Genomic DNA, 26,639 nt, shown 5'->3' with positions numbered 1-26,639 from the left:
TTTTTTCTTTTTCCGTGAAAACAGAGGTACAGAGTGCACTTTCTGTGTCGCGAAATTCATGGCGTTGAAGACGTATATTTACCGGTACAAATTAATACACACATCAAAAAAAGTTTTGCATCACCTTGGTTCCTAGGGTTCCGGAACCTGTACAGAAAATTGGAACAGAGATCAACTTAAACATCATTCCCGCCCTTTTTGTTGCTCATGAAAACCATACATTGCATGCTGTACCATCATACAGCGAGACCTTCAGAGGTGGTGGTCCAGACCTCTGTACACACCGGTACCTCTAATAGCCAGTAGCACGTCCTCCTCCACTGATGCATGCCTGTATTCGTCGCGGCATGCTATCCACAAGTTCATCAAGGCACTGTTGCTCCCGATTGTCCCACTCATCAACGGCGCTTCGGCGTAGATCCCTCAGAGTGATTGGTGGGTCACGTCGTCCATAAACAGCCCTTTTCAATCTATCTCAGGCATGTTCGATAGGGTTCATGTCACGAGAACATGCTGGCCCCTCTAGTCGAGCGATGTCGTTATCCCGAAGGAAGTCATTCACAAGATGTGCACGATGGGGGCGCGAATTGTTGTCCATGGAGACGAATGCCTGGCTAATATGCTGCCGATATGGTTGCACTATCGGCCAGAGAATGCAGTGACGTGTCGTATAGCCGTTACGGTGCCTTCCGTGACCACCAGCGGCGTACGTTGGCTCCACATAATGCCACCCCAAAACAGCAGGGAACCTGCACCTTGCTGCAATCGCTGGAGAGCGTGTCTAAGGCGTTCAGCCTGACCGGGTTGCCTCCAAACACGTCTTCAACGATTGTGTGGTTGAAGGTTATGCGACATTCATCGGTGAAGAGAACGTGATGTCAATCCTGAGCAGTCCATGTGGCATGTTGTTGGGCCCATCTGTACCGCGCTGCGTGGTGTGGTTGCAAAGATGGACCTCGCCATGGACGTCGAAAGTGAAGTTGTGCATCACGCAGCCTATTGCGCACAGTTTGAGTCATAACAAACACGACGTCTTGTAGCTGCACGAAAACATTATTCAACATGGTGGCGTTGCTGCCAGGGTTCCTCCGAGCCATAATCCGTAGGTAGCGGTCATCCACTGCAGTGGTAGCCCTTGGGCGGCGTGAGTGAGGCATGTCATCGACAGTTCCTGTGTCTCTGTATCTTCTCCATGTCCGAACAACATCGCTTTTGTTCACTCAGAGACGCATGGAAACTTCCCTCGTTGAGAGCCCTTCTTGGCACAAAGTAACAATGCGGACGCGATCGAACCGCGGTATTGACCGTCTAGGTATGGTTGAACTACAGACAACACTAGTCATTCACCTCCTTCCTGGTGGAATGACTGGAGCCGATCCGCTGTAGGACCGCCTCCGTCTAATAGGCGCTACTCATGCATGGTTGTTTACATCTTTGCGCTGGTTTAGTGACATCTCTGAACAGTTAAAGGGACTGTGTTTGTGATACAATATCCACAGTCAACTTCTATCTTCAGGAGTTCTGGGAACCGCAGTAATGCAAAACTTTTTTTGATGTGTGTAGTATGGTAACCGTTACGTTAGAGAAAGAGTGATTTATTGATGCTCACAGAGGCACCTACAGAGCTCTAATTAAGTACAAGTTAAGTTTAAAAATTATGACTGTGATTTAGAGACTACTTCGTGGCTCTACGGTAAAGTGGCAGATTAGAGATCCAGACGTCTGGGGTTTCGATTCCCGGTCAATCTTATGGTTTTTATCTGACATTTATCACTTCTTCACCATTGGTTTTGTTTGCTAAAGTGAAAAATGTCGAGTTGCATCGCGGATCAGGATTCTCGTTAAACTTAAGGTGCCCCTATGATTGGTTGGGACAGTCTATTCAAAGATCAGAGGAAGACAAGGAAAAACTGCTTTCAATAGGATGATGACTAGTAAACCAATGTGGTGTTCAAATTATCCTTTAGGTTGATGAAAGCTATACTACTTTTAAATTGACTCATAAAGTCATAATGCACGTCACCCCAGTCAATTTTATCCTGTCACACTCTGATTTGCACCATACCTCGAGCTCGGTTGGTTTATCACTACTATCAACCATTCGAAAGCTCAGCATCACCTGATACAGATTGCTAGAGAAGTTATGCAATCTTCATTTGATTGTCCCTCTGGGAAGTTCTAAGAATACCTTAGCTTTGTTCAAGTCAGGAGGTTAAACAGCAGTGCGTACATGGTAATCGGACGTATGCAACATGTTGAAGAGTGTAACGGCATAACTTTTCCACAACAGCAGTTGTCGATACCAGTACTATTTTTAGAATTTTCGACAGGCCAATATTATCTCAGTTGCTTTTCTGAAAACTTTCGTACTATTTTATACACACTTTGTTATACTTCAAGCTAAAACTTATGAAAAGGAATTAATCTATAAAATATTCTAGTTTCGATGTTATAATCGATAAGTACTAGTTCTGAATGTACAGTTAAAATTATTTGTTTTTGAAACATTGGAAATTACGAAATATTTGCACACTTAAAATTTCAATTATTAATTACGCAATCCTGTACTGTTTACTATGTTTATTTCTGGATTCATTTATGAAATAATAAGCGAAGTTAATAAATTAACGAAAGCTAGTCGGAATTCATGTGTTAAGAAATAGTGTAAACCATTTGGAATGTTGTTTTTCCGCAGAGTGAGGGAGTGGTAAGTTTGCCTCTGATAAGACCAGACGTATTTTTGTATAATAGGTGCGAACAATGAAATTTCGGCTTCGTTAATGTGAAAAATCAAAAGACAATATGATATACTAAAATGTGAGAAAATATATTTACATAAAAAAACTCTGCAACAACAATCTTCTAATTAATTTAGTTCAAGCCATCCGTGAGGACCTGATGTGAGATTTTCAGCTTCAAGAATCAGACCCCTAGACAACAAGAACTGGAGCCATCTCAACATGACAAGCTAAGTATGCCTGAAACTTTATTGTAACCTTCGATCCTCTCAAAATCTTCAGAAAGACTTTTCTTATTAAGTACTTGGACTGGCCATTGTTTAATGGGGACAATAAGTGGAAGAAGGAAGTAGGGGGGAAATTACAAGTGCAAGCTAAGGAAGTAGGGGGGAAATTACAAGCGCAAGCTATTAACTTTTTTCCATGGATGAAAAATGTAATGGCAAAAATCGCTTACACTCAATTAGGGTTGGCGCCTTGTTGGAGACACTGCAGTGGATAGACCGCTTGGGAGTGTCACATGACTGGGATGTCGTCGGATGTATTAGAAGGAGGCGGGACAGTTGAGTACAGAAAGTCCAAAGTGCACGATAACAGTGCCTCGACCACGCCCAGAGAGTGGGCAGACACAGATAGGGCACCTCAGCTCCGAGGTCGTTCAGGCATTTGATTTCCTTTGTGCCACCGTTACAAGGGCGTACCAGCAGTACCTCGATTCGGAAACAACTTTCGTCGGCGAAGTCAGCTGCCGTAGACAGCATCGTCTCGACGCTTTTATGCTCATGCATTACGACGTCTATGAAGAACGAAAATCTCCTCCAAAAATCAACATGAACGCCGCAAACAGAGCTTTTTCGAAATACAGCTCGCTCTGTCCGTCCCTGAGACACAGGTCGCCATAGGTAAATGTGCAGATGTTGGTGCATCCTTGACTTCCGGAAGGCATTTGATACAGTTCCGCATTCTCCTTTAATGAATAAAATACGAACTTCCCGATTATTAGATCAGATTTCTGGCGGAATTCAGAACTTCCTCGCAGACAGAACTCACAAGGGAACCTACCCATCGCACCCCTCCCGGATTTAGTATAAGTTGGCACAGTGGATAGGCCTTGAAAAACTACACACAGGTCAATCGAGAAAACAGGAAGAAGTTGAATGGAACTATGAAAAAAATAAGCAAAATATACAAACTGAGTTGTCCATGTGCAAGATAGGCAAGATCAAGGATAATGTGAGTTCAGGAGCGCCGTGGTTCCGTGGTTAGCGTGAGCAGCTGCGGAACGAGAGGTCCTTGGTTCAAATCTTCCCTCGAGTGAGAAGTTAAATTTTTTATTTTCAGACAATTATTATCTGTCCGTTTGTACGTCCGATGTGAGGTAACTGCGCCGTAGTATGGGGACGCTACACCTAAACCTACATCGAAACACACGACGTCAGTCGACTACAGAGCACGTAAGAGAGAGTACTCCTGCTAACGAGGCTCCCTGGCTGGCAGTTGACTGTTCGCTACTGTGGACGAGAGTGCATTAAATACGTGAGATGTATTCCGTGGGCAATATGAATCCAGCAAATATAGCTCGCGACTTCAATAACAAGGTCAATGATAATAATTGTCTGAAAATAAAAAATAAACTTTTCACTCGAGGGGAGACTTGAACCAAAGACCCCCTCCTTTCGGAGCTGCTCACGTTAACCACAGGACCACGGCGCTCCTAAGCTCTCAATATCCTTGATGTTGCATATCTTGCGCATGGACTACTCAGTTTGTATATTTTGCTTATTTTTTTATAGTTCCACAAAACTTCTTCCTGTGTTCTCGATTGATCTGTGTTCAGTTTTTCAAGGCCTATCCACTGTGGCAACTTATAACTAAATCTGAGGGGGGTACGATCGGGAGGTTCCCTTGTCAGCAGAACAAAGTCAACAGATGTAAAAATAATTTCGGCTGTGGCCCACTGGTGCTTTGTAGGAGCAACACTGCTGGCAACTTATGTCGATGATTTAGTGGGTGACGTTGGAGATTTCGTGAAGTCATTCGCGGGCGATGCAGTTCCCTGTAAGAACATTGCAGATGGAACTTAAAAAATCGTTCTTAACGAAACAAAATCGATAGATTCAAAGTTAATATCGGAAGAATCCCACTCGGGTCCCAGTAGATGTTAGTGTTTGCAAAATACATAAATTCTCTAGTGGATAATACCGGAAGCATCGAGAGGCTGCTTTCGGGCAATGCTGTTATCTACAAGAAGATAGCAACGCCAGAAGACGGTAGCGAAATGCTTGCAACACCAGCAGAGGACAGACGAAGGGTGCAGGGACTGGAACTTCATCTTGTAAGCGGGCCGGAGTGGCCGTGCCGTTCTAGGCGCTACAGTCTGGAGCCGGGCGACCACTCCGGTCGCAGGTTCGAATCCTGCCTCGGGCATGAATGTGTGTGATGTCCTTAGGTTAGTTCTAAGTTCTAGGCGACTGATGACCTTAGAAGTTAAGTCGCATAGTGCTCAGAGCCATTTTTTTCATCTTGTACGTAAATAAACGTAGCGTATTGTGCATACGTAGGTGAATGGGCCAACTACTGTTCCATTACACTATTGGCGATAAGTCACAGGAAACAGTAAATGCTGTAAATGACTATAAATAAACAGCTGGAGCGACCCAAATGGAATAACCACATAAAGCAAACAAAAGGGAAAGCAGAGGCAAGGGTGGATTAATTGGGAGAATGTTAAGCAAACGTGATTCATCCACGAAGAAACTGGCTTACAAAATACTTGTTAAATCGGTTCTTGAACGTTGTTCATGAGTCTGGGAACCATACCAAGTTGCATTAACAGAAGAAAGAGAGAGAGAGAGAGAGAGAAGATGCAATGAAGAGCTGTTCGTTTCGCCATGAGGTCGTTTATTAGCCGCGAGAGCGTAGCAGAAATGCTCAACAAACTACAGTGGCAGACGCTACAAGAGAGGCGTTGTGGATCACGGAGAGGTTTAGAGCCGACATTCCAAGAACTGTCGACCAATACAGGAATGCATGCTGAAAAGTAATGCGTCCGAATTTTTTTATGTGAAAACCCTTAAGACTTTTTAAATAAAATGTAATTATGTTACTAACATTCTACGTCTTTATTCTTCATGTCTACATACTTATTTCTCTAAATAGTCATCCTGGTGACAAATACATTTCTCCCAACGAGAAATGAGTTTGTTGATAGCGTCGCTGTAGAATTTTTAACTTTGTTGACGGAGTCACAGCCACCCCTCTGCTTACACACGGTCACTGTAGAATGTTTAACTTTGTTGACGGAGTCACAACCTCGCCTCTGCATGACCGCTTTATTACTATCAAAGTGAAGTCCTCGAAGGTGCTCTTAACTTTTGAAAACAGATGAAAATCAGATGGGTCCAAGACGAGGCTGTTAGGAGGATGATCGATGACAGAGAACCCTAGGCATCGGATAGTTGCAGATGTCGCGGTGCTTGTGTTGAGTGTGGCAGTCATGCTGAAGGACTGGGTACTGCGTGTATGGACAAACTCTTCGAATTTGTAACTCGATTACAGCACGCTGTGTCTCACTCACCGAAACAGTTATATTACACTCTGCCTTGTAGCAAAAGCCCTCTAGCGGCGGAAGGCTGCTAATATGTAGACATGAAGAATAAAGATGTAGAATGTTAATAACGTTTGCTTTGCTAAGAAACTTTGAGAGTTTTAACATTAGAAAATGTCGGAGGGATTATTTCGTTACACGCCCTCGTATTACGTCCTTCCACTTACGCCTCGCAAAATGACCCCGACGAGAAAAATCAGAGAAATAAGAGCTCATACTAAGGTTTATCGATAGTCGTTCCACCTGGATACTGTTTGTGAATGGAACAGGGAAGGGTGGATAAGTGTAACCATCGGTACCCCTCATCGCAACTGCATAGTACAGGTGATCAATATCTGATAAAAAGTATTCAGACAGACATATGTAACGCATAAACGACCACTAGGTGTCACGAGAGGCGGAATCGCCAGAGTAAAAGGAGATGGAGAGTATTGTGTTGTCAGTAGATTAGCAGTAACAGCAGAATGAACCGGTCAGGATAGCTCTGTGATTTTGAACGTGCACTAGTCATTGGATTTCAGTCCAGTAACAAATCCGTTAGTGATATTTCAATCCTTCTTTAACTGGCCAAGTCAACTGTTGGTGATGTGAATGTGAAGTGGAAACGCGAAGGAACGACCACATATAAACAAAGGCCAGGCAGATCTCCTGTACTGACGGACAGAGACCATCACGAACTGTATAGGGTGGATGTAAAAAATTTGTTTGAAATAAGCGGAAGAAAGCGCTCGTCAGTTGCAGAGTGCTACCAGCCGTCCACACAGGGAGTTAAAAGGAACGGTGTACAACGGTCGGGCAGCTACTCAAAATCCACACATTTCTGTACTCAGTTCTAAGCGATACTTGAGGAGACGTAAAGAGCGAGGCCACTGGACAGTGACTGGACACGAGTGATTTAGAGTGATGAATCACGCTGTACCCTGTGGGAATCTGATGCGAAGGGTTGGATTTGGCAAAGGGCTGGAGAACATCGACTGCTGTCATGTTGAGTGCGATCAGTGAAATACGGAGGAGGTGGTGTTACGATATTCGGGTGTTTCTTCGTGGTTAGGATGTGGTCCCCTTAATAAGCTTAAGAAAATACTACATGTGGAAGAATATAAACCCATTTTACAGCTTGTGTGTTGTGTACAGTACAGGAACAGTCCGGAGAAGATGATCGTCTGTATCACCATGACAACGCACTCTGTCTTAAACTGTGGGGCAATAGTTTGTGGACAGTAACGCTCTTCAAATAACTTTTGTTCTTTGGGATACGCAGTGCAAAACATATGCTCCAATGAAATTATTATTACAAATATTGGCAAGCTACACTGCTCTCTAAATGGTTTTTATTTTGTAAATCACTCACGATGAGCCCATTTCGGCAAATTGCCATCATCTGCAAACACATAAAGAAATGATGGTCTGTAACTACGATCAGAAAAGTTATAATACATTAGTTTGGTGTTTCTACGTTACATGTAATGTCGTTGCTGCCACGTTCTGTCTTTTTTATAATTATTAGTATCTCTAGATGTACGTTGGAGTATATGTGTCACTTTAGTCGGTTTTTATGTATGCTATTTTTCTCTTGACAGCTTGGATGACAGTCAATCAGCGATATTACATGTACACATAATTACCATTATAAATAAGTGAAGTGTGGAAATTCGGTTGTTTTTTATTATTTTCATGGGTTTGGTTCTATTATGTTTTTGCCTGGAATATGTTTGAGAGTTTTATGTTATATTTTTACATTTTCGTAATAATTTTGTCACTGTCTATGATTTATGTTTTGTTGCTGTTATATCTTTATTGTATACTCATCATGTTGTTGTCGCTGTTACTATGGATAAGTATTATTTAATGTGTCTGATTTATTACTTTATCCGTTTTCTAGCTTTATAATGTGAATGAAGTTTTCTATATACTTTTTGTACTTTAGATCGGTTCGTTCATCAGTAAATTTGTGGGATTGCTGTATGCACGTGAATATATCTTTATTTCCTCAAGAATGTCCATGTTGCTCCCTTTTGCGTAATTCGGAAGACTTCTTGTGTTTACGCAAAAGGGGGCAATCATGAAAAATCTTGCGGAAATAGAGATATATTCACATGCATACAGCAACCACACAAATTAACTGAATGAACAAACCGACCTAAAGCACAAAAAGAGCGTAGAAAACTTTATTCACATTATGAAGCAAGAAAATGGTAAAGAAATAAATCAGAGACCGTTTGACTATTTGTCTCGCTGCAAACCATCCCTTACCTGACTCAGGGTATGTGACTATCTTGCACGGCGTAGAGAACAATATGTCTGTTTTCACGGGCTTTAGTCACATGGGGCTGTTACGATCTTGCATGGCGTTCAGTATTGACCTCCTGTTATAATTACCAAATACTAGACCGGATTGAACGAAGACATTGAAGCAATTCAGAGTCAGTCTGCTAGATTCGTGACCCGTAGGTTCGAACAACACGTAAATGTTACGGAGATACTTCGTGAACTCAAATGGGAATCCCTGGAGTGAAGGCGACGCTCTTTTTGAGAATCACTATTGCCAAAATTTAGATAACCGGCATTCGACGCTGACTGCCTACCGATTCTACTGGCGCCAAGATACATTGCCCTTAAGGACCACGAAGATAACGTACGAGAAATTAGGGCTCATACGGTCGCATATAGGCCGTCGTTTTTCCCTTGCTTTACTCTGACATCGATCTGTTGTAGAATTTTAGAACATGTTTTTTGCTCGCGTATCAGGTCATTTCTGGAAACCCAGAGTCTACTCTGTAGGAATCAACATGGATTCCGGAAACAGCGATCGTGTGAGACCCAAATGGCTTTATTTGTTCATGAGACCCAGAAAATATTAGATACAGGCTCCCAGGCAGATGTCATTTTCCTTGACTTCCGGAAGGCGTTCGATACAGTTTCGCACTGTCGCCTGATAAACAAAGTAAGAGCCAATGGAATATCAGACCAGCTGTGTGGCCGGATTGAAGAGTTTTTAGCAAACAGGACACAGCATGTTGTTCTCAATGGAGAGACGTCTACAGACATTAAAGTAACCTCTGGCGTGCCACAGGGGAGTGTTATGGGACCATAGCTTTTCACAATATATATATATATATATATATATATATATATATATATATATATATGTATGACCTAGTAGATAGTGTCGGAAGTTCCATGCGGCTTTTCGCGGATGATGGCGTAGTATACAAAGAAGTTGCAGCATTACAAAGTTGCAGCGAAATGCAGGAAGATCTGCAGCAGATAGGCACTTGGTGCAGGGAGTGGCAACTGACCCTTAACATAGACAAGAGTAATGTATTGCGAATACATAGAAAGAAGGATCCTTTATTGTATCGTTGTATGATTGCGGAACAAACACTAGTAGCAGTTGCTTCTGTAAAATATCCGGGTTTATGCATACGGAACGATTTGAAGTGGAATGATTATATAAAATTAATTGTTGGTAAGGCGGGTGCCAGGTTGAGATTTATTGGGAGAGTCCTTAGAAAATGTAGTCCATCAGCAAAGGAGGTGGCTTACAAAACACTCGTTCGACCTATACTTGAGTATTGCTCATCAGTGTGGGATCCGTACCAGGTCGGGTTGACAGAGGAGATAGAGAAGATCCAAAGAAGAGCGGCGCGTTTCGTTACAGGGTTATTTGGTAAGCGTGATAGCGTTACGAAGATGTTTAGCAAACTCAAGTGGCAGACTGTGCAAGAGAGGCGCTCTGCATCGCCGTGTAGTTTGCGGTTCAGGTTTCGAGGGGGTGCGTTTCTGGATGAGGTATCGAATATATTGCTTCCCCCTACTTATACCTCCCGAGGAAATCACGAATGTAAAATTAGAGACATTCAAGCGCGCACGGAGGCTTTCCGGCAGTCGTTCTTCCCGCGAACCATATGCGACTGGAACAGGAAAGGGAGGTAATGACAGTGGCACGTAAAGTGCCCTCCGCCACACACCGTTTGGTGGCTTGCGGAGTATAAATGTAGATGTAGATGTAAATAATACATATCCATAGTAGCAGCGATAGCAACATGAAGAGTGTACAAGAAAGACATAACACCAAAAAAACATCATAAATCATAGACAATGACAAAATTATTAGGAAAAAATAAAAATATAACATAAAACTCTAAACTAAAACAAATACCAGGCAAAAACATAATTAGAGCCGAAACTATAAAAAAAAAACACCCGAATTTCCACATACCACTTGCTTATGCGAGGGTTATTCGGAAAGTAAGAAACGATCGGTCGTGAAATGGAAACCACAGTGAAAATCCGATGACGTTTTGCACGGGTGTGTTGGGCAGTGTCTCTAGTATGCCTGTCGATCGCGTTACGTCGTTCTTTCTAGTTCTGAGCACACAAGGAACACATAAAGATACCTGGAACAATAGTGTCTCCAGCCAAGTACGAGGGCCTGGTCAGAAATTTCGCCTGAAGCTATGCAGTCAACACTACATAACTGTCGTGCGTTTTCTTCTTGAAGACAATTCTCAGCCGCATTCTGCAGGGGACTGAAGAAGCTCCTGCATCGTTTACAATTGGAAATGTTTGATTACCCACAATATAGCCCGTAATTGTCTCCCTCTGAATTTCATCTCTGCTCACATGAACCGCTGGCTATGAAGACACAGGAAGCACTCGCGGCGGCCTTCTATTACTAGGGTATTGGAAAGTTGGTGCAACGCTACGACAACCGTCTAAGTTGGATCGGTGACTATGGAGAAAAGTAGGTGAAAGTTGTAGCTAACTGTTACAAATAAACCAGTTTTGATTTTCATTGTGGTTTCCATTTCGCGACCTATCGTTCCTTACTTTCCGAATAGCCCTCGTAATGGAAACTATGTAAACAAGTGATATCGCTGATCCATTGTCATCCAAGCTGTCAAGAGACAAATAGCACACATAAAAACCGACTTCTGTCAGATATACAACTCTAAAAAAACATCAGGAGATGAAAGTAACGACGTTAAATGTAAGGTAAAAATACCAAACGAATGTATTATAACTTTCCGATCCTAGTATCTTCTCCAACCAATACATGTGATGCAGAATCGTATCGTTCGTCTCTTATAAACCCCTTTGTTCTCCTGCGGCAGGCAACTCTAACCTTCAGCAAGACAATTCACCACCGCTCGCTTCTGAAGTGTGTCAGAAAGACTGAGGAACTACGAGGGTATGAAGGCGATTCTTACCCACGTCGGTCAACCTCTGTGCTACTGAGAACATCTGGTATGCCGTCGAGCAGTGGGTATGCCCCTTTCTGCTCACTCCGAACAGCCCCTGTAAATTGAACAGTCAGCCTGGGATGCCACCACAACGCTTTCAGTTTATATCAGTGTCGTGCAATCGCCAGAAGGAAAGGGGGCGTGGCATGTTACTAGTTAGGTATTTATAATCCTGTTGCCCTTAGATGCATTTAGCCTTCACAACCGGAGTGGCCGGTGAGAGAAACGCTGTCCCCCGGCAACTAACGCTGCGTTACTGTTGTTGTGGCCGTCAATCCGGAAGACTAGTCGCAGCTACCCAAACTACTTTGTTCCGTACAAGGCTCTTCATCTCTGCATAACTAATGCATCCTACGAGGTCAAGCATTGGTCCCCCTCTACAATTTTTACCCAGCACACTTCCGCTCATTAGCAAACTGACGAAATCCTGATGCTTCAAAATGAGTCCTATAAACCGACTCATTCTTTTCGTCAAGTTATTCCACAAATTTCTTTTATCCCCAGTTCGTTTCAGCTTCTCTTCATTAGTTATCTATCTTCAGTGTTCTTGAAAAGCTTCTATTATGTTCTAGTCCAAACTGTTTATCGTACATGTTTAAATTCTGTACAAGACTGAACTCTACATCAGAATGAAAAATGCTCCTATCGTAGCACAAAAAGGCCGAATATGTCCTGGGCAGAGTTTGGGATGTGAAAGAAGGGAATTCAATTTCGACTCATCTGCCAGCTTTAAAGACATTTAAATCAAAACACCTTGTCGCATTTGCGCATTTTTACTTGTCAGTATTAGTAGCCATGTCTTGTAATATAATGCATCATGTCAAGTAAAGCAACATGATACGGGATGTCATGTCTTATAACATTAAACACGGCATTTATCATGTCGTACAGTATGACGCAACGTGTGATTAAAGCGTAGGATGTGGCATCCCCTCTCTGGGATACCTCCTATTACAGATGCACCGCCGGCCGTTGTGGCCGAGCGGTTCTAGGCGCTACAGTCTGGAACCGTGCGACCGCTACGGTCGCAGGTTCGAATTCTGCCTCGGGCATGGATGTGTGTGATGCCCTTAGGTTAGTTAGGTTTAAGTAGTTCTAAGTTCTAGGCGACTGATGATCTCAGAAGTTAAGTCTCATAGTGCTCAGAGCCATTTGAATAGATGCACCCACTTCCTACTGTAGATGCATCCCACTTTCTATAAGGAAATAAATTCTTGTCTATCTGTTCTTACACTCCTCACCATACATGTAACAGGGGTGGGTCTGAGAGAGTTGATTGCGCTGGGGAACTACGGTTAACTCGTAAAAAAGCGCGAGTATGTCAAGATGTTTTCATTTAAATGTCTTTGAAGCCGCCAGATAAGTCGAAAAGCTAGTTTTCTTCTTTTACATCCCAAATTCTGCCCAGGGTATGTTCGCCTTTTTTGTGCTACGGTAGGAGTATTTTTCATTCTAGATGCCAACTTTTACTTCATCCTAATTTTGACGTTAGACAGACAAGACTTGGCAACTGTTTTTGTTGACTCGGGCGACAAGTGATCCGGTAGATGTTTTTTATCATCTTTCGAGCCATGTTCCTTATATCGTGGCAACAGGTCTTTACCAAAACAAAATAACGACCGTTAATTACAAGTATTTGTCTACCTTCTTTCAACATTTGAACCAATTCCCACAAGTCTGAAACATAGATGTGGTGCCGGTAAAAAAACTAAAAACACGCGTTTCTCACACTTAAAATCAGAATGAAGCTAGATTTTTGAAAGCAAGTTTTCAATTTTATCGTAAGAATGCATTTTTTTTATTTGATTCACCTTAACCATTTTCACGCCTTCAGTTCACTTGAAAACGGACTTTCCATGCTACATTTAGCTCGCGACAATTGCTAAAAATCATTGGAATTAAAAAAAAATCGCTTTTGATTCATCCATTTATCTGGCTTCGTGCCATGTTTGAAGCGACCCGTACAGGTTTAAAGTACACAAGTTGCACGCTTCAAAACTCTCAGAGAAACGTGATTTTGGCATGTAAATTATATATATTTAACGGTTAAAACTTATCCTAGCCCAAGGTCCGATATATCAGTCTCGCACCAGCCCGGAGTTATTTAATCGTGACTATTTTTGCACATAACATCCAAACGAGGGTGACTGCTTTTACACATACAATCTGAACGGTGCACATATAACTGGTTACATTAGCTGTGCACTAATTTCAGCCTAATTAAAATATTTTGCAAAAGGAATTAATCGAATCGCACAATTAGCCTTGATGCCAGCTCTGGTTCGTTGTTCAAACCCTGCTTAATATGTTGTAACATAGCAACAGACTTCCTAACTTAAATTTATGTCAGATTCAAGAAAGTTCTCATTTTCAGAAATGCTTTTCTTGCCGTTGCCAGTTGGTATTTTAATATCGTCTCTACTTCCGCCATCGTAGGTTACGTTGTTGATAAAATGGAAAAAACTCATCTAGCACTTTCAGTGTGTCATTTCCTAATCTAATTCCGTCAGCATCACCTGATTTAACTAAGCTACATTCCATTACCCTTGTTTCCTTGTTATTGACGGTCATCTTATTTCCTCTGTTCAAGATACTATCCATTCCATTTGACTAGTCTTCCAAGTCCTTTGTCGTCTCTGACAGAATTACCAGGTGCTGGGTAAATCTCAAAAATTTAATTTCTTCAACCTTAATTACTTTCCCATATTTTTATTCGGTTAGATTTTCTGCTCCCACAATATACACATGGAATTACTTCAGCGATAGACCACAAACCTGTTTCACTCCGCACTACTACTTTTCTTTCTTGTACTTCAGTCTGGTTTCTGTACAAATAGCAGATAACGTTCCGCTCTCTGTATTTCATCCATGCTACTTTCAGAATTTTGAAGAGTGTATTCAAGTGAACGTTAAAAGTTTACTCTAAATCGAGGAATGCTATAAATGTAACTTTGTTTTTATTCAGTCTGCCTTCTAAGATAGGTCGTAGGGTTAGTATTGCCTCAGGTTTCTTACATTTTTCCGGAACCCAAATCTGTCTACTTCGAGGTCAATTTCTACTACTTTTTCCATTCTTCTGTAAACAATTCATGTCAGAATTTTTGCAGCTACGACTTAATGACTTAGTGAACTGAATGTTCCGTAACAATTACACCGATCAGCGCCTGCGTTCTTTGGAATTGTATTTACTGCATTCCTAGTGAGGTCATTGTACTGTTATCCATTTATTTTACATTTTAACCAGATTTATAGGCATTTAAGTATGGGCAACTTAAGAATCTTCTAGTTTCATGTACGTGCCTACACTCTTTCTTTCAACGTCTTCTCAAGGCGACGTATGCCCTGAAACTACCCCAGTCTGTGGCATTTGCTGAAACCAGTTTTTGATGTTGCTGAGCAACAGTTATAAAATAATTTTTAAATGAACGCTCCGCCAATTGACTGTATTGTTGTTTATTTAGTTACGATCCAGGATTCGGCCTTTAACGCTATTTTCAAGTGATTGAGATGACATAAATTCAATCACTTGAAAATGGCATAAAAGGCCGAAACCTAGGTCGTAATTAAATAAACAACAATATAGTGAAACGGCGGTGTGTTCATTTAAAAATATGTTGAAACAGTTGGTCGAAACGTTGCTTCGATAATTAAGAACTGGCGTCATAGGGTAACTCCATTTGTCGCTCTAGTAAACAATTTGACAAAAAGCTTCGTATATCACATCGGAAGGGAATGAACAGGAATGGCACAAGCTGCGCTCTTTGAGCTCTCAAATTCCCAGGTGGTTTAGACGTGAAGGAGTTATGAAATGTATGTTTTATGTTTACGTGTGCGCTATAATTTTGTTGTCATTTATAGGTATAGATCTAAGGAAAACTATTCCCTCGAGTGCATCGTCGGGCCGGCCGAAGTAGCCGCGCGGTTCTGGCGCTGCAGCCTGGAACCGCGAGACCACTACTGTCGCAGGTTCGAATCCTGCCTCGGGCATGGATGTGTGTGATGTCCTTAGGTTAGTTAGGTTTAACTAGTTCTAAGTTCTAGGGGACTAATGACCTCAGCAGTTGAGTCCCATAGTGCTCAGAGCCATTTGAACCATTTTTTGCATCGTCGGTTTACAATCAGTCAGTCTTTCGGACCAGTATACAGCCCAGGATACCGTTCGTAGGATTTACGCCGACACAGTCAACAGTAACCAGTACGAACTAGAACTTACATGCATTAATATTATCTCAGACCTGTTAAACGAGCTGAAAGATACGTTATACGATCCTGAGATGTGACATTTCGCACTAAGGCATCGAGGTATGAGCGAGTAGTCTGCGGTCTCGAAAGACATAATCGAGGCACAAAATTTACGCTTTACAGATAATACTGTTGAATTACTTCTGGTGTATCGCCGTTGGAATCTCCGCTTATGGAACAAGAGCAGGTGCTCCGTCTCTAATGACGTCACTTACTAACAGTAAGAGATATATGTTCAGGATCTAATACTTCTCTTCATGACATATGAACCTTGCCGAGCTGGAGTGGGTTCAGCGATACGATAGCCATATCTCGGTCCAATCACAGCGGCGGAGTATATGTGAAGAGACCAGAAACCTACGATCCCTGAAGAGGAGCAGAAACCTTTTCAGTAGTGGCAGTGGCAACAGGTCGCAGGGTGACTTATTTGGTTTGTAACGTTAGCCAGCATGGCCTTGCTGTGCTGATACTGTGAACGGCTGAAAGCAACGGGAAACTACAGCCATTAATTTTACCGAGGGCATGCAGCTCTGCTATGTTTAAATGACGATGGCATCCTCTTAACTAATATACTTCGGAAGTAAAATAGTCCCCCATTAGGACTTTCAGACGGGTCTACTCAGGAGGATGTTGTCAACAGGAAAAGTAATACTGACATTCCACGAGACAGGCCGTGGAATGTTAGAGCCCGAACTGGATAGGTAACGTAGAGCATTTAAGGAGAGAAGTGGATAGGTTGAAGTTAGATATAGTGAGAATTAGTGAAGTGCGTTGGCAGGAAGAACAAGACTTCTGGTTACATTAGCAAAAATTTAGAAATACAAAATCAATAAGCAGTAATCCAGAGGTAGGTCTTCTAATGAATATGAAAACAGAATTGTGGGTAACTTATTATGAAATAGTGAACGCATTACCACATCCAAAATAGACACGAATCAAGCAAGCACCACAGAAGTATCAGTTAATATAGTAACTAGATCCGGAGATGAAGAGATTGAAACAATGTGCGATGAGATAAAGGAAATTATTCAGATAGTTAAATGAGAAGAAAATTGAATTGTCTGACTAGAACTCGGAAGCAGGAAAAGGAAGAGTTGGGAAATTAGAAAGAAATCACGTAATGAGAGGCAGCAGTTATTGAAGGAAATGCCTACTACAATTTTTCACAGAGAATAATTTAATCATCGCTAACGTTTTGTTTAAGAATCATGGGAGAAGATGGTATACGTGGAAGAGACCTGGAGGCACTGGAAGTTTCAAGTTGATTATGTAATGGCAAGATACAGATTTCGAAACCAGATTTTAAACTGTAAGACTTTCCAGGGGTAGTAGTCGACTCGGACCATAGTTTATTGATCATGAATTGCAGATTAAAACTGAAGAAATTGGAAATTAAGGAAATGAGACCTGGAGAAACCGAAAGAACCAGAAGTTGTTGAGAGCTTCAGTTGCTGGTTCAAAATTCAAATGGATCTGAGCACTATGGGACTTAAATTTTGAGGTCGTCAGTCCCCTACAACTTGGAACTACTTAAAGCTAACTAACCTAAGGACATCACACATCCATACCCGAGGCAGGATTCGAACCTGCGACCGTAGCGGTCGCACGGTTCCTGACTGTAGCGCCTAGAACCGCTCGGCCACCCCGGCCGACTTCGGTTGTTGATAAAGGGGAACTAAATCGAAGTGAGGAAAGAAGAAATTTATGGCACAACTTGACCTAAAGTAAGAATTGATGGGAAACATCAGAAGGCATCATGGAATAGTGAGTCTAGTAGTGGTGGGATGTAGGAAGGGGGGAGGGGGGGGGGGCGGGAAGGTTAAAATGATAGAGGGAGATGAAGGGATCTATACAGTAAGCAGATTCAAATCGATATAGGTTGCAGTAGTTACGTAGAGATGAAGAGGCTTACACAATATAGACAAGCGTGAAGAGTTGTATCAGACCAGTCTTCGGACTGAAGTCAACAACAACACATCTAATATGTGACGTAGCACGAAGTAACACAGCAGTCAAAGTGATATTATAACGAAGCCTTTCACAGTCAATTAGTATTTACGACACGTATTGCAGTCCATAATGCCATTTTTATGAATTACGCTAGCGCAGTGACAAAACCTAACAGTGTGTTAATGTTATCACAGATCTGTTAATTTAACTGGGAGATACGCTGTACGTCCATGCAAATAATCAGTTAAATGGACTATAATCAGTCGTTATCTGCCTTGATAAGTGTTACTCATCAGTGATTTTAGAAACTGCGTTTAACGATAAAGGCTGTTGAAGCGAACCAAGTATACGCACCAGGCAACTACATACACCGTTTCCATGATAGCGCCCTAGAAGCGTTCCTCAAGTGATGACTACTTGCCTCACTTGGGACATTAGGTAAGAACACATCCTCTCACACGCCTTTAACGTCGATCACGGCATCGTCGTATCGCCTCAAGAGTGCGAAACGCCATTCCTGGACAGAGAAACATAACTTGATGGTCGAATGAGTCAGAGATAGCCTCGAGAGATAACATTCCTGTGTCCTGATGACGACCGGTGACCATAGGATTTTTACCGTCCCATTAGCTAACTGCTACGACAGCGATGATGCTGGAGTATTAATAACATCAACAAGTGTTTATAATTTTAAAGTAATACGCTAAAACGAATTTAAATTCGAAAATCTTGAGATGTGCAGAAAGTGGGCTACATCAATTGCAATTCATAAGAAATTGGCAGTGTGTTGCAGTAAGCACAGACAAAAACAGTTCCTAAAATCAAATTTCACTTAGTACCATGAATATCATAGAGTCATCGACGTGATGGAGAGAGAGAGAGAGAGAGAGACGTGGCTGGAAGTGTACGGGAAAGAGAGAACAAAGAATTATCCTTGTTTTCGAAATCAGGAAGAGCTACAAGAAGTTCGGTAAGCAGTGAATGTTCAAGTACATGGGGCAATCCTTCTAAATCGTTGCGGGGGAAATTCAAAGCCGGCGACTGTGGTTGCAACAGTTATCCCGTATTTTAGTTTTGAACCGGAAGATGGCCTAATTTGGCCGAAACCTATAATAATAGTTAAATATAAACATGATGTAGACAGTTTTGTTCTTAAAATGAGCACGCATGTCCGAAGGAACACTACATCGGTCTTCTTAATAACACAGGCACTACAATATCGGATGAGCAACAACCGCCGAGGTACGACACTGCAGTGGATGTACCCGCCACAAGAAGACAGCCATTTCACATAAACAAAACAGGGCGCAACACATGCCAAAATAGGTGACTACTATAAGATCTATGTTTATCCATGTTAAATATTTTTGTATTACCAGTTATAGCCCGGAACGTGTTGTAATATCAAATAATGTAACCAAGTAACAAAGAATCGCGCCAAATAGCGGTCTCTGGAAACCCTTTTCATAGGTTTTAGCAAACAGTCACGGTCGAAAAAAAGCCAATACGGCTTTAATAAAAGGGAGGGCCGCGACATAAAAAGTACAATGGGAATTCCATCGTTAAACACAGAGGAGAAAGCGTGTATGTGGGGAGACTACACTGAATGACTTTACGAGGCGCAACAGCCGTCTAATATAAAAGTGCGTTTACACTGAGTTCGCAACATTGTTCACAACATTGTTCGAGGCTAGTAATGGATTACCGATGTTCGCAACACAAAATCAATGTTCCACGGCTGTGTAGGTAGAGATCAAAGAAACATTGTTCGTGGCCTGTTGTCTCTAAATTCCGCTACGCAGCGCTAGTGTTCGTTTGCTCTGAGTGAGTGTTGTGCTGTTTGTTTTGCTGGAGTGTGGTGGTGCGTTTATTTTATGTTCCTTCATTTTTATTTGAAATGAAGTGGTCACGAGACAAAATTTCCCAGTTGATATCGCTCTATGAGACAGAGGAGTGCCTGTGGAATGTACGTTACGCAGGTTACAAAAATACTAAAATCAAACATGATTCATTACAAAAAGTTGCTGCGGCGCTTGGCACCTGTAGCAGTGACGTGGACAGAAAAAATTAAATCTCTCTTGTCTCAGTACCGACGAGAGAAAAGAAAAATAGAGGAAAGTAAAAAATTTGGATGTGGTACTGACATACTTTACGAAACGAAGTGGTTTGGATGTAAATAACTACGTTTCCTGGATGATATTAAAATATTTGGAACTCTTTGAGATATGGCTGGCTTTGATAGGAGTCTCCTGATGCCAGAAAACGAAGAGTAACAGCAAGTCTTTGGTTCACAGGGATTACTTTTCTGAGATTTGTGTCTTTTCTTTGAAACAACTGGTCCTATAATATTCAACAAGATTTCAAAATCTGACGGCGACATCCTAGTGAAGTTACGAAAGCCAGAACCGTCTTCCAAATTCAGCTCACAAAGCATGTCATTCCCGCCACGTCTTCTATAGTATGTTTTGGTCCACGAACGACGACTACGTCGTTTTCTTCGTCTGTTCATTTCGTTAAGTATTATTAATGCAGCACCAAATGTCATTAATTCTTTCTCTTCACTTGACATAGTGTATCTCTTAATGTGAATACACAAAGTAACCTATCAGTTCACCGCAGCGGACTATGCAAATACGTAGAAATGTTGGTCGCTAGTGTAAACGGGAATGCGAACAACGAACAATGTTGCCAACATGTTGAGGGAACAAGTTGCGCACAATATTCCGGACAAAAACATGTTCTGAGCTCAATGTAAACGCGCTTTAATAGTAAAAGAAATGGAGGAAGTGTTAGAGAATGATAAGTTTGGTTTTGATGAAAAAGCCTTCAACAATGTAAAATGGTACAAGATATTCGAAATTCTGGAAAAATTGGAGTAAGCTATATGGGAAGACAATATCTACAAGAACCAAAAGGGAACAACAAGAATGGAAGACGACGAAGCGTTAGTGCTCGGATTACAAATTTTGTGTGACAGAATTGTAGTCTTTTGTCCCTACTGTTCAATCTATACAGTATACATCGAAGGAGAAGTGACGGAAATAAAATCAGGGATTCGAGAGTTAGATTAATTATCCGTGGTGAAAGGACAACAAAGATAATATTTGCTGATTATATTGCTATCGCCAGTGAAATGATGAAGAATTACAAGATGTGTTGAATAGTATGAACATTCTAGTGAAAACGGAATACGGACTGAGAGTAGGCTGAAGAGAGACGAAAGTAATGTGGAGTAAAGACGAAAGTAATAAAGAGTAACGGAAATGAAATTAGCAATAAATTTAATACCAAAATTGGAGACCACGAAGTAGGCGAAGTTACGGAATTCTGCTACCTTGGAAGCAAAGTAACATACGACGGGCGAAGCAAAGAGAACATAAAAATTAGATTAGTATAGGCAAAGAGGCACTCCTGGCGAAGAGAAGTATGCTCTTAATCTATAATCTTTGGAAGAAATTTCTGACAAAGTACATTTGGACCACAGAATTGCATGGTAATGAATCATGGACTGTGGAAAAACAGGAAAAGAAGAAAATCGAAGCATTTGAAGGACGTTGAAAAGTAGGAAGATGAATAAGATAAGGAGTGAAGATTTTTTGCGGAATCGGCGAAGAAAAGAACATATGGAAAACACTGAGAAAAAGTAGGGACAGGATAATGGGACATGTGTTGAGATATCAAGGGATAACTTCCATGGTACTTGAGGGAGCTCTAGACGTTAAAAAAACTTAGAGGTGGATAAAGAACGGAATAAATTCAGTAAATAATTGAGGACGTAGGATGCAGACGTTACTTTGAGATGAATAGGTTCGCACAGGAGAGGAATTTATGGCGGTCGCGTCGAACTAGTCAGGAGACTGGTGACTCAAAAAGGAAAAGGGGCTTGAAACTAGTATATCTGCTTCAACTCTATATAACTATTGTACCCTACATTTCAACCAGCTTTCTTCATTGAAACATGGCCTCTCTCTAGAATTCTTTACCCATATTCACTTCTATTAACAAATTAACTATTCCCCGATGCCCCACAATAAGGCCTACCGTCTTAACTTGTCCTTTCTCTTAGTCAATTTGTGTTATAATTTTCTTTTCTCTCCAATTCGACTTCGTGTTTCGTCATTGGTTGCTCGATCAACACATCAGGTTTTCAGAATTTTTGTGACGCACAACACATCAGAAGCTTATACTCTCTTGTCTCTAGCGTTTATCGTCCACGTACCATGCCAGCGTAAGACTATACGCCAAACAAATAAGTTGGAAAAGACTTCACAACATTTAAATTTCTATGCTACGTTAACATATTTCTCTTTATGGGAAAGCTTTTTTCGCTGTCTACGTTTCATATTCTCTTTATTCCTGAAATTGTCAGTAATTTTACTTTTCAAACAGTAAATCCTAATGTTACAAATTTACCAATAAGCAAAGAGAGGTTTCGAGCTCCAAGAGATGCTTGTTAAGAATGGAATCCATACAGGGTGAATCACCTAAAACTTGCACCGCAATGTTGCAAAAATGGAAGGTGCTATTGATTTGTGGTTTTCACAGAATGGATTGGAGTCAAGGGCTCCTATTGTTAACCAATAAACAGACTTTAATAATACTTAGAAAGTGTATTTTTGTGCAAACATACCCTTTTTTTAATGGAACAATGGCTATTGATATTCACGAACTAAAAGTAGGATAAATTAGAATGTCAATGGTGTTTCTTGCAGGATTCTAAAATGGTTCAAATGGCTCTGAGCAGTATGAGACTTAACTTCCGAGGTCATCAGTCCCCTAGAACTTAGAACTACTTAAACCTAACTAACCTAAGGACATCACACACATCCATGCCCGAGGCAGGATTCGAACCTGCGACAGTAGCGGTCGCGCGGTTCCAGACTGTAGCGCCTAGAACCGCTCCGCAGGATTCTAGTGCGTGTGTTTTACGGGATCTTGTATTTTGAAAACTTCCCACACCGACACTTGTACAATACCTGTGATAGCACACATTGAAGAAAAACACAAGTGTATACACTAGTTATGTGGATTCTATCCAGTAACGACTCAATTGACCATCACAAGTTGTGTTCGAACTCAGTGGCGGCGCTAGGCGAAAACTGAACGTCGGAGACGAATCAGTTTTGGGAGGCCCCTTTCACTTTCCAGTCAGAAAGAAAATGTTAAATTAAATGAGATGAATGATACAATAATAATAATTATGCACAAATTTTATTATTAAAATATACAAGGATTATTGCAATAACAAAAATTACATTAAACAAACACATTAAAGTAAACGAAACTTCTGGCTTTTCGCGTCACTGATTTTTTTTAAAGATTACGTCGTAGTTAACACTAGCCGTTATTTGCGCTTCAATTGATAGTACTAACAACGCAGATAGTCTTCTTTGCCAATCGTACAAGCCGCTATTTCCGCTTCAATTGATAGTAATAACAATACCGATAGTCTTCTTTGGCACATCGCACTTCTTAAGTATGTCTTAATCAGTTTTAGCTTTGAGAAACTTCTCTTGGCAGAAGCTGTACTGTCCGGAACTGTGAGCATTATTGTGATTGTTATGTATAGATTTGGGTATACTTCTTCCAAATTATTTTCTAATATGCACTGAATAAGTTGTTTTTCGTCTTTGATTGAGTCCTGTAGCTTGGACTTCAAAGCTGGAATTCCTCATAAAGTTCGAATGGCTGTACCTCCCTATTTTCGCTTTCTCGAAGTATTCTACCTAAATCATGACAATGTTTGCTAAGGTCGTCCTTGGATAACGATTTATAATAATTCATATCGGAAATAAAACCAAATCGTTCAATATATTCGTTGAGCGCTTTCAGTCGACGTCGGTATCGACTGTTATAGCGTCTATTTTTGTGTTAAAAAAGCTAACTCTGTACTGCATTTCAGCAGATTGTATAGGTTCATAAATTTGTTCATAATCGAGCATTCGTTTTTTCTGTGCTATTCTCTCTTTTTTTTTAACTGAGACTAAATTTCCTAACTACTTTTTTCTACAAACAATCGAGCTTCTACAACGCTGTTTTCAAATCCTGTGTTGCGGAATTCTTGAATCCAGAATCGGCTTTCAAGTTCAGTTGAACCAATTGCCGTAGTTTACTGATATTGTTGACACGTAGTAAAATCTCAAACCACACGTGTATTGCAACAATACACTCAAAAGTTAACATTTTCTTCAAGACAGCTTCACAGTCGCTAAGAGTTTCGAAATCATCAGTTCTATTTTTCAGGTCACTCACACTCTCGATGACATCATGAAACTGCAAAATATCGCTTTTACAACTCTTTATTCTTCTTTTCCATAGTGTTACAGACAGAGGTTTCAATGTCAATTTTAATTTAGTTTTTATAAGATCCCAACGCTTGTTGACTTTGTAAAAACCACATAAACTTTATTGATGAACCCGAAAAACGTCTTAGCTGTTGTAGAAGTGTTAGGGGCATCTACCAAAAGCAAATTCGAACAGTGGCGTCCGCACTGCGTGAACAGAGCTAGTGGATTAATATTGAGTACTCTTGTCCGTGGTCTTGCGGTAGCGTTCTTGCTCCCCACGCACAGTGTCCTGGGTTTGATTCCCGACAGGGACAGGGATTTTTCCTGCCTCGAGAAGACTGGGTGTTGATGTATTCATCATCATTATTCATCCCCATTACGGACGGAGGAAGGCAATAGCAAACCACGTTGCCTAGTACAGCGGTGGGGTTCCCTACGATGGGACCTTATCATCATCATCTTGTTGTAACACCTTTATTAATGCCAACCATATTGGCACAGTTATCATATTCCTGGCCTAGACAGTTTTGGATGTCTAGTCCATTATTTCCTAGTTCATTCTCCCGTTGTTTCTGCGACGGCAATAAACCCAATGAAATATTCCTGCATCTCTCCAGTTGAGGAATTACAAAATCTTTAAATTATTGGTATTTGTTCCACATGGCTCTAATTCCCGGTACAATCGAGTTTGAAGCCACAATATTTTGCATGTTTGACTCTGTTTATAATGTCGTTGATAACAGATTTGGACATTAACGTAATTAAGTCATTTTGTACGTCGTGGCTCAGATAATGCTGACAAAGTTGCTTTTCGTTAATACGTTGCAAGTGCCCATTTAGTGTTAGATTATATTTGGATAACTGTTCCTGCTTTCGTTAAGGTAAGGGATTCTCGATGTCCTCTAAACGCCTGATTGTATGAACCTAAGTTTTTTATAATATGGATCAATCTTTTAAACAAGTTATGCCAATATTTCTGTGATTCCCTAATCAGTCTCTCGTTTTCCTTATCTATTGTTTTTCCGTTTCTGATTTCTTTACAGAATTCCATCCATCTAATCATGCACTCCACGAGTACTTGACTCTGTTAATGCCTTTACAGTATCCTACTCAGATCTTTCCAATCACAACATCCTACTTTTACCGTCTGTGTCTGCAATTGTGAAAAAAGTCAACATGGAAAGCAATAAACTTTTTCTTGAGATATGGAGTAAGCTAAGTATCTGCGATTTTTCTTTTCGCCGTTCCTCAATTTTATAGTAAAATGAAATTTTATATGCATCTTTGGGGTAACTTTCATCAGATTTCTCTAGGACTTGTTGGGGACCATTTTGAATGAAATCATAAAGCTGCGCATATGTTACTGGAAATACTCACATTCCCGGATATAATTCCATAAATGGCTCTCTTATATGAACGGTTTGCTCTTGATTATCACTTTTGACATCTTTATTCGGCTCACAGTCTCGGATCACAGGAGTTTCACCCAGTTCTGATGCTACATCAGAAAGGGTAACAGGTTTATTCGACTCTGAAGCTGGATTTGTTTCAGAAACTAAAGATACTTGGATAAGAGCTTCATCGGAGGCTTCTGGAGCAGTTACACCTAAAGTCTAGACCCAGAAGAAGGCCGCTGCAATCGTGGCCGAAACGTTGGTTTTTCTCCAGCAGCAGTAGTTTTTACATTATGACGCGGTACCATACCCAGAAAACTTTTATGTCGTCTGACTCTGGGCGCGGAAGCCTACGCATTTCTTTTTTTTAATCGTGTTGATCGTTTTTGTAGCAGCTGTTTTACGCGTTTCTCTTAGAAGGATTCCATTCCGTGTCAGCGATTGCGTAACAAATGCGGCGCAGTTTCGCTGCCTGACCTGGAAGCGCAGGGGCCCCACCGGCGGCGCAGCGTAGGGGATGCCCAGGAAGCGGAAGAAGCGCGCCGCCTTGCCCTTGGTCCGAGCCGTCAGCCCCCGGAGAGCGCCGGCCGGCGGCTGCACCACCACGTACCCGCTGTCCGCCATGGCGCGCACCGCCGCACTGCCGCCCGCCTCCGCGGCTCTGGCGTCGCCCGTCACGTGACCACAGGCCCGTGACCTCGCACGACGATGACACGGCGATTTCGTCGCGGCGCCGAGAAATTCATCTCTGCTCACCGAGGCCACATAGTCTCGTAAGTCGTGTACTGTGTACAGCGGACTAACTGAATAGCTCCTCGGCGGTGATTGGTGCGCGCACTTACGAGCCAAGTTTTAATGTATTTACAGCACCCACGCTTGTGTTCGCGGCTCGTGGTCTTACGGTAGCGTTCTCGCTTCCCGTACACGGGGTCCCGGGTTCGATTCCCGGCGGGGTCAGGGATTTTCTCTGCCTCGAGATGAGTGAGTGTTGTGTGTTTCATACTTACTCCTCGCAAGCCACCGTAGTGGCGTTAAAGAAGTTGTGGATCGGCGGCCATACGCTCATTATCATTACCTACGGTTGTAGGAAAAATGGTTAATTGTTATAAGAAAAAATTGGTAATAGGAATTGAAGTCCAGGAAGAAGGAATAAAAGCTTTTGAGATTTTGCCGAT

The 26,639-nt window shown here is 41.5% G+C and overlaps 1 protein-coding gene across 1 annotated transcript in view; it reads right to left on the bottom strand.

Moving 5' to 3' along the window:
* Positions 1-26,093, bottom strand: part of LOC124776510 (esterase FE4-like) — a 182,406-nt gene extending 156,313 nt beyond the window's left edge. Inside the window, exon 1 of the mRNA XM_047251532.1 lies at positions 25,942-26,093. Coding sequence (XP_047107488.1) covers positions 25,942-26,088 — 147 coding nt within the window. The 5' untranslated portion in view covers positions 26,089-26,093. The remainder of the gene's footprint in view (positions 1-25,941) is intronic.
* Positions 26,094-26,639: the final 546 nt, after the last annotated feature.

The sequence above is a fragment of the Schistocerca piceifrons genome, chromosome 2, assembly GCF_021461385.2.
Source record: "Schistocerca piceifrons isolate TAMUIC-IGC-003096 chromosome 2, iqSchPice1.1, whole genome shotgun sequence".
Lineage (NCBI taxonomy): Eukaryota > Metazoa > Arthropoda > Insecta > Orthoptera > Acrididae > Schistocerca > Schistocerca piceifrons.
This window is presented reverse-complemented; position numbering and strand designations above follow the sequence as displayed.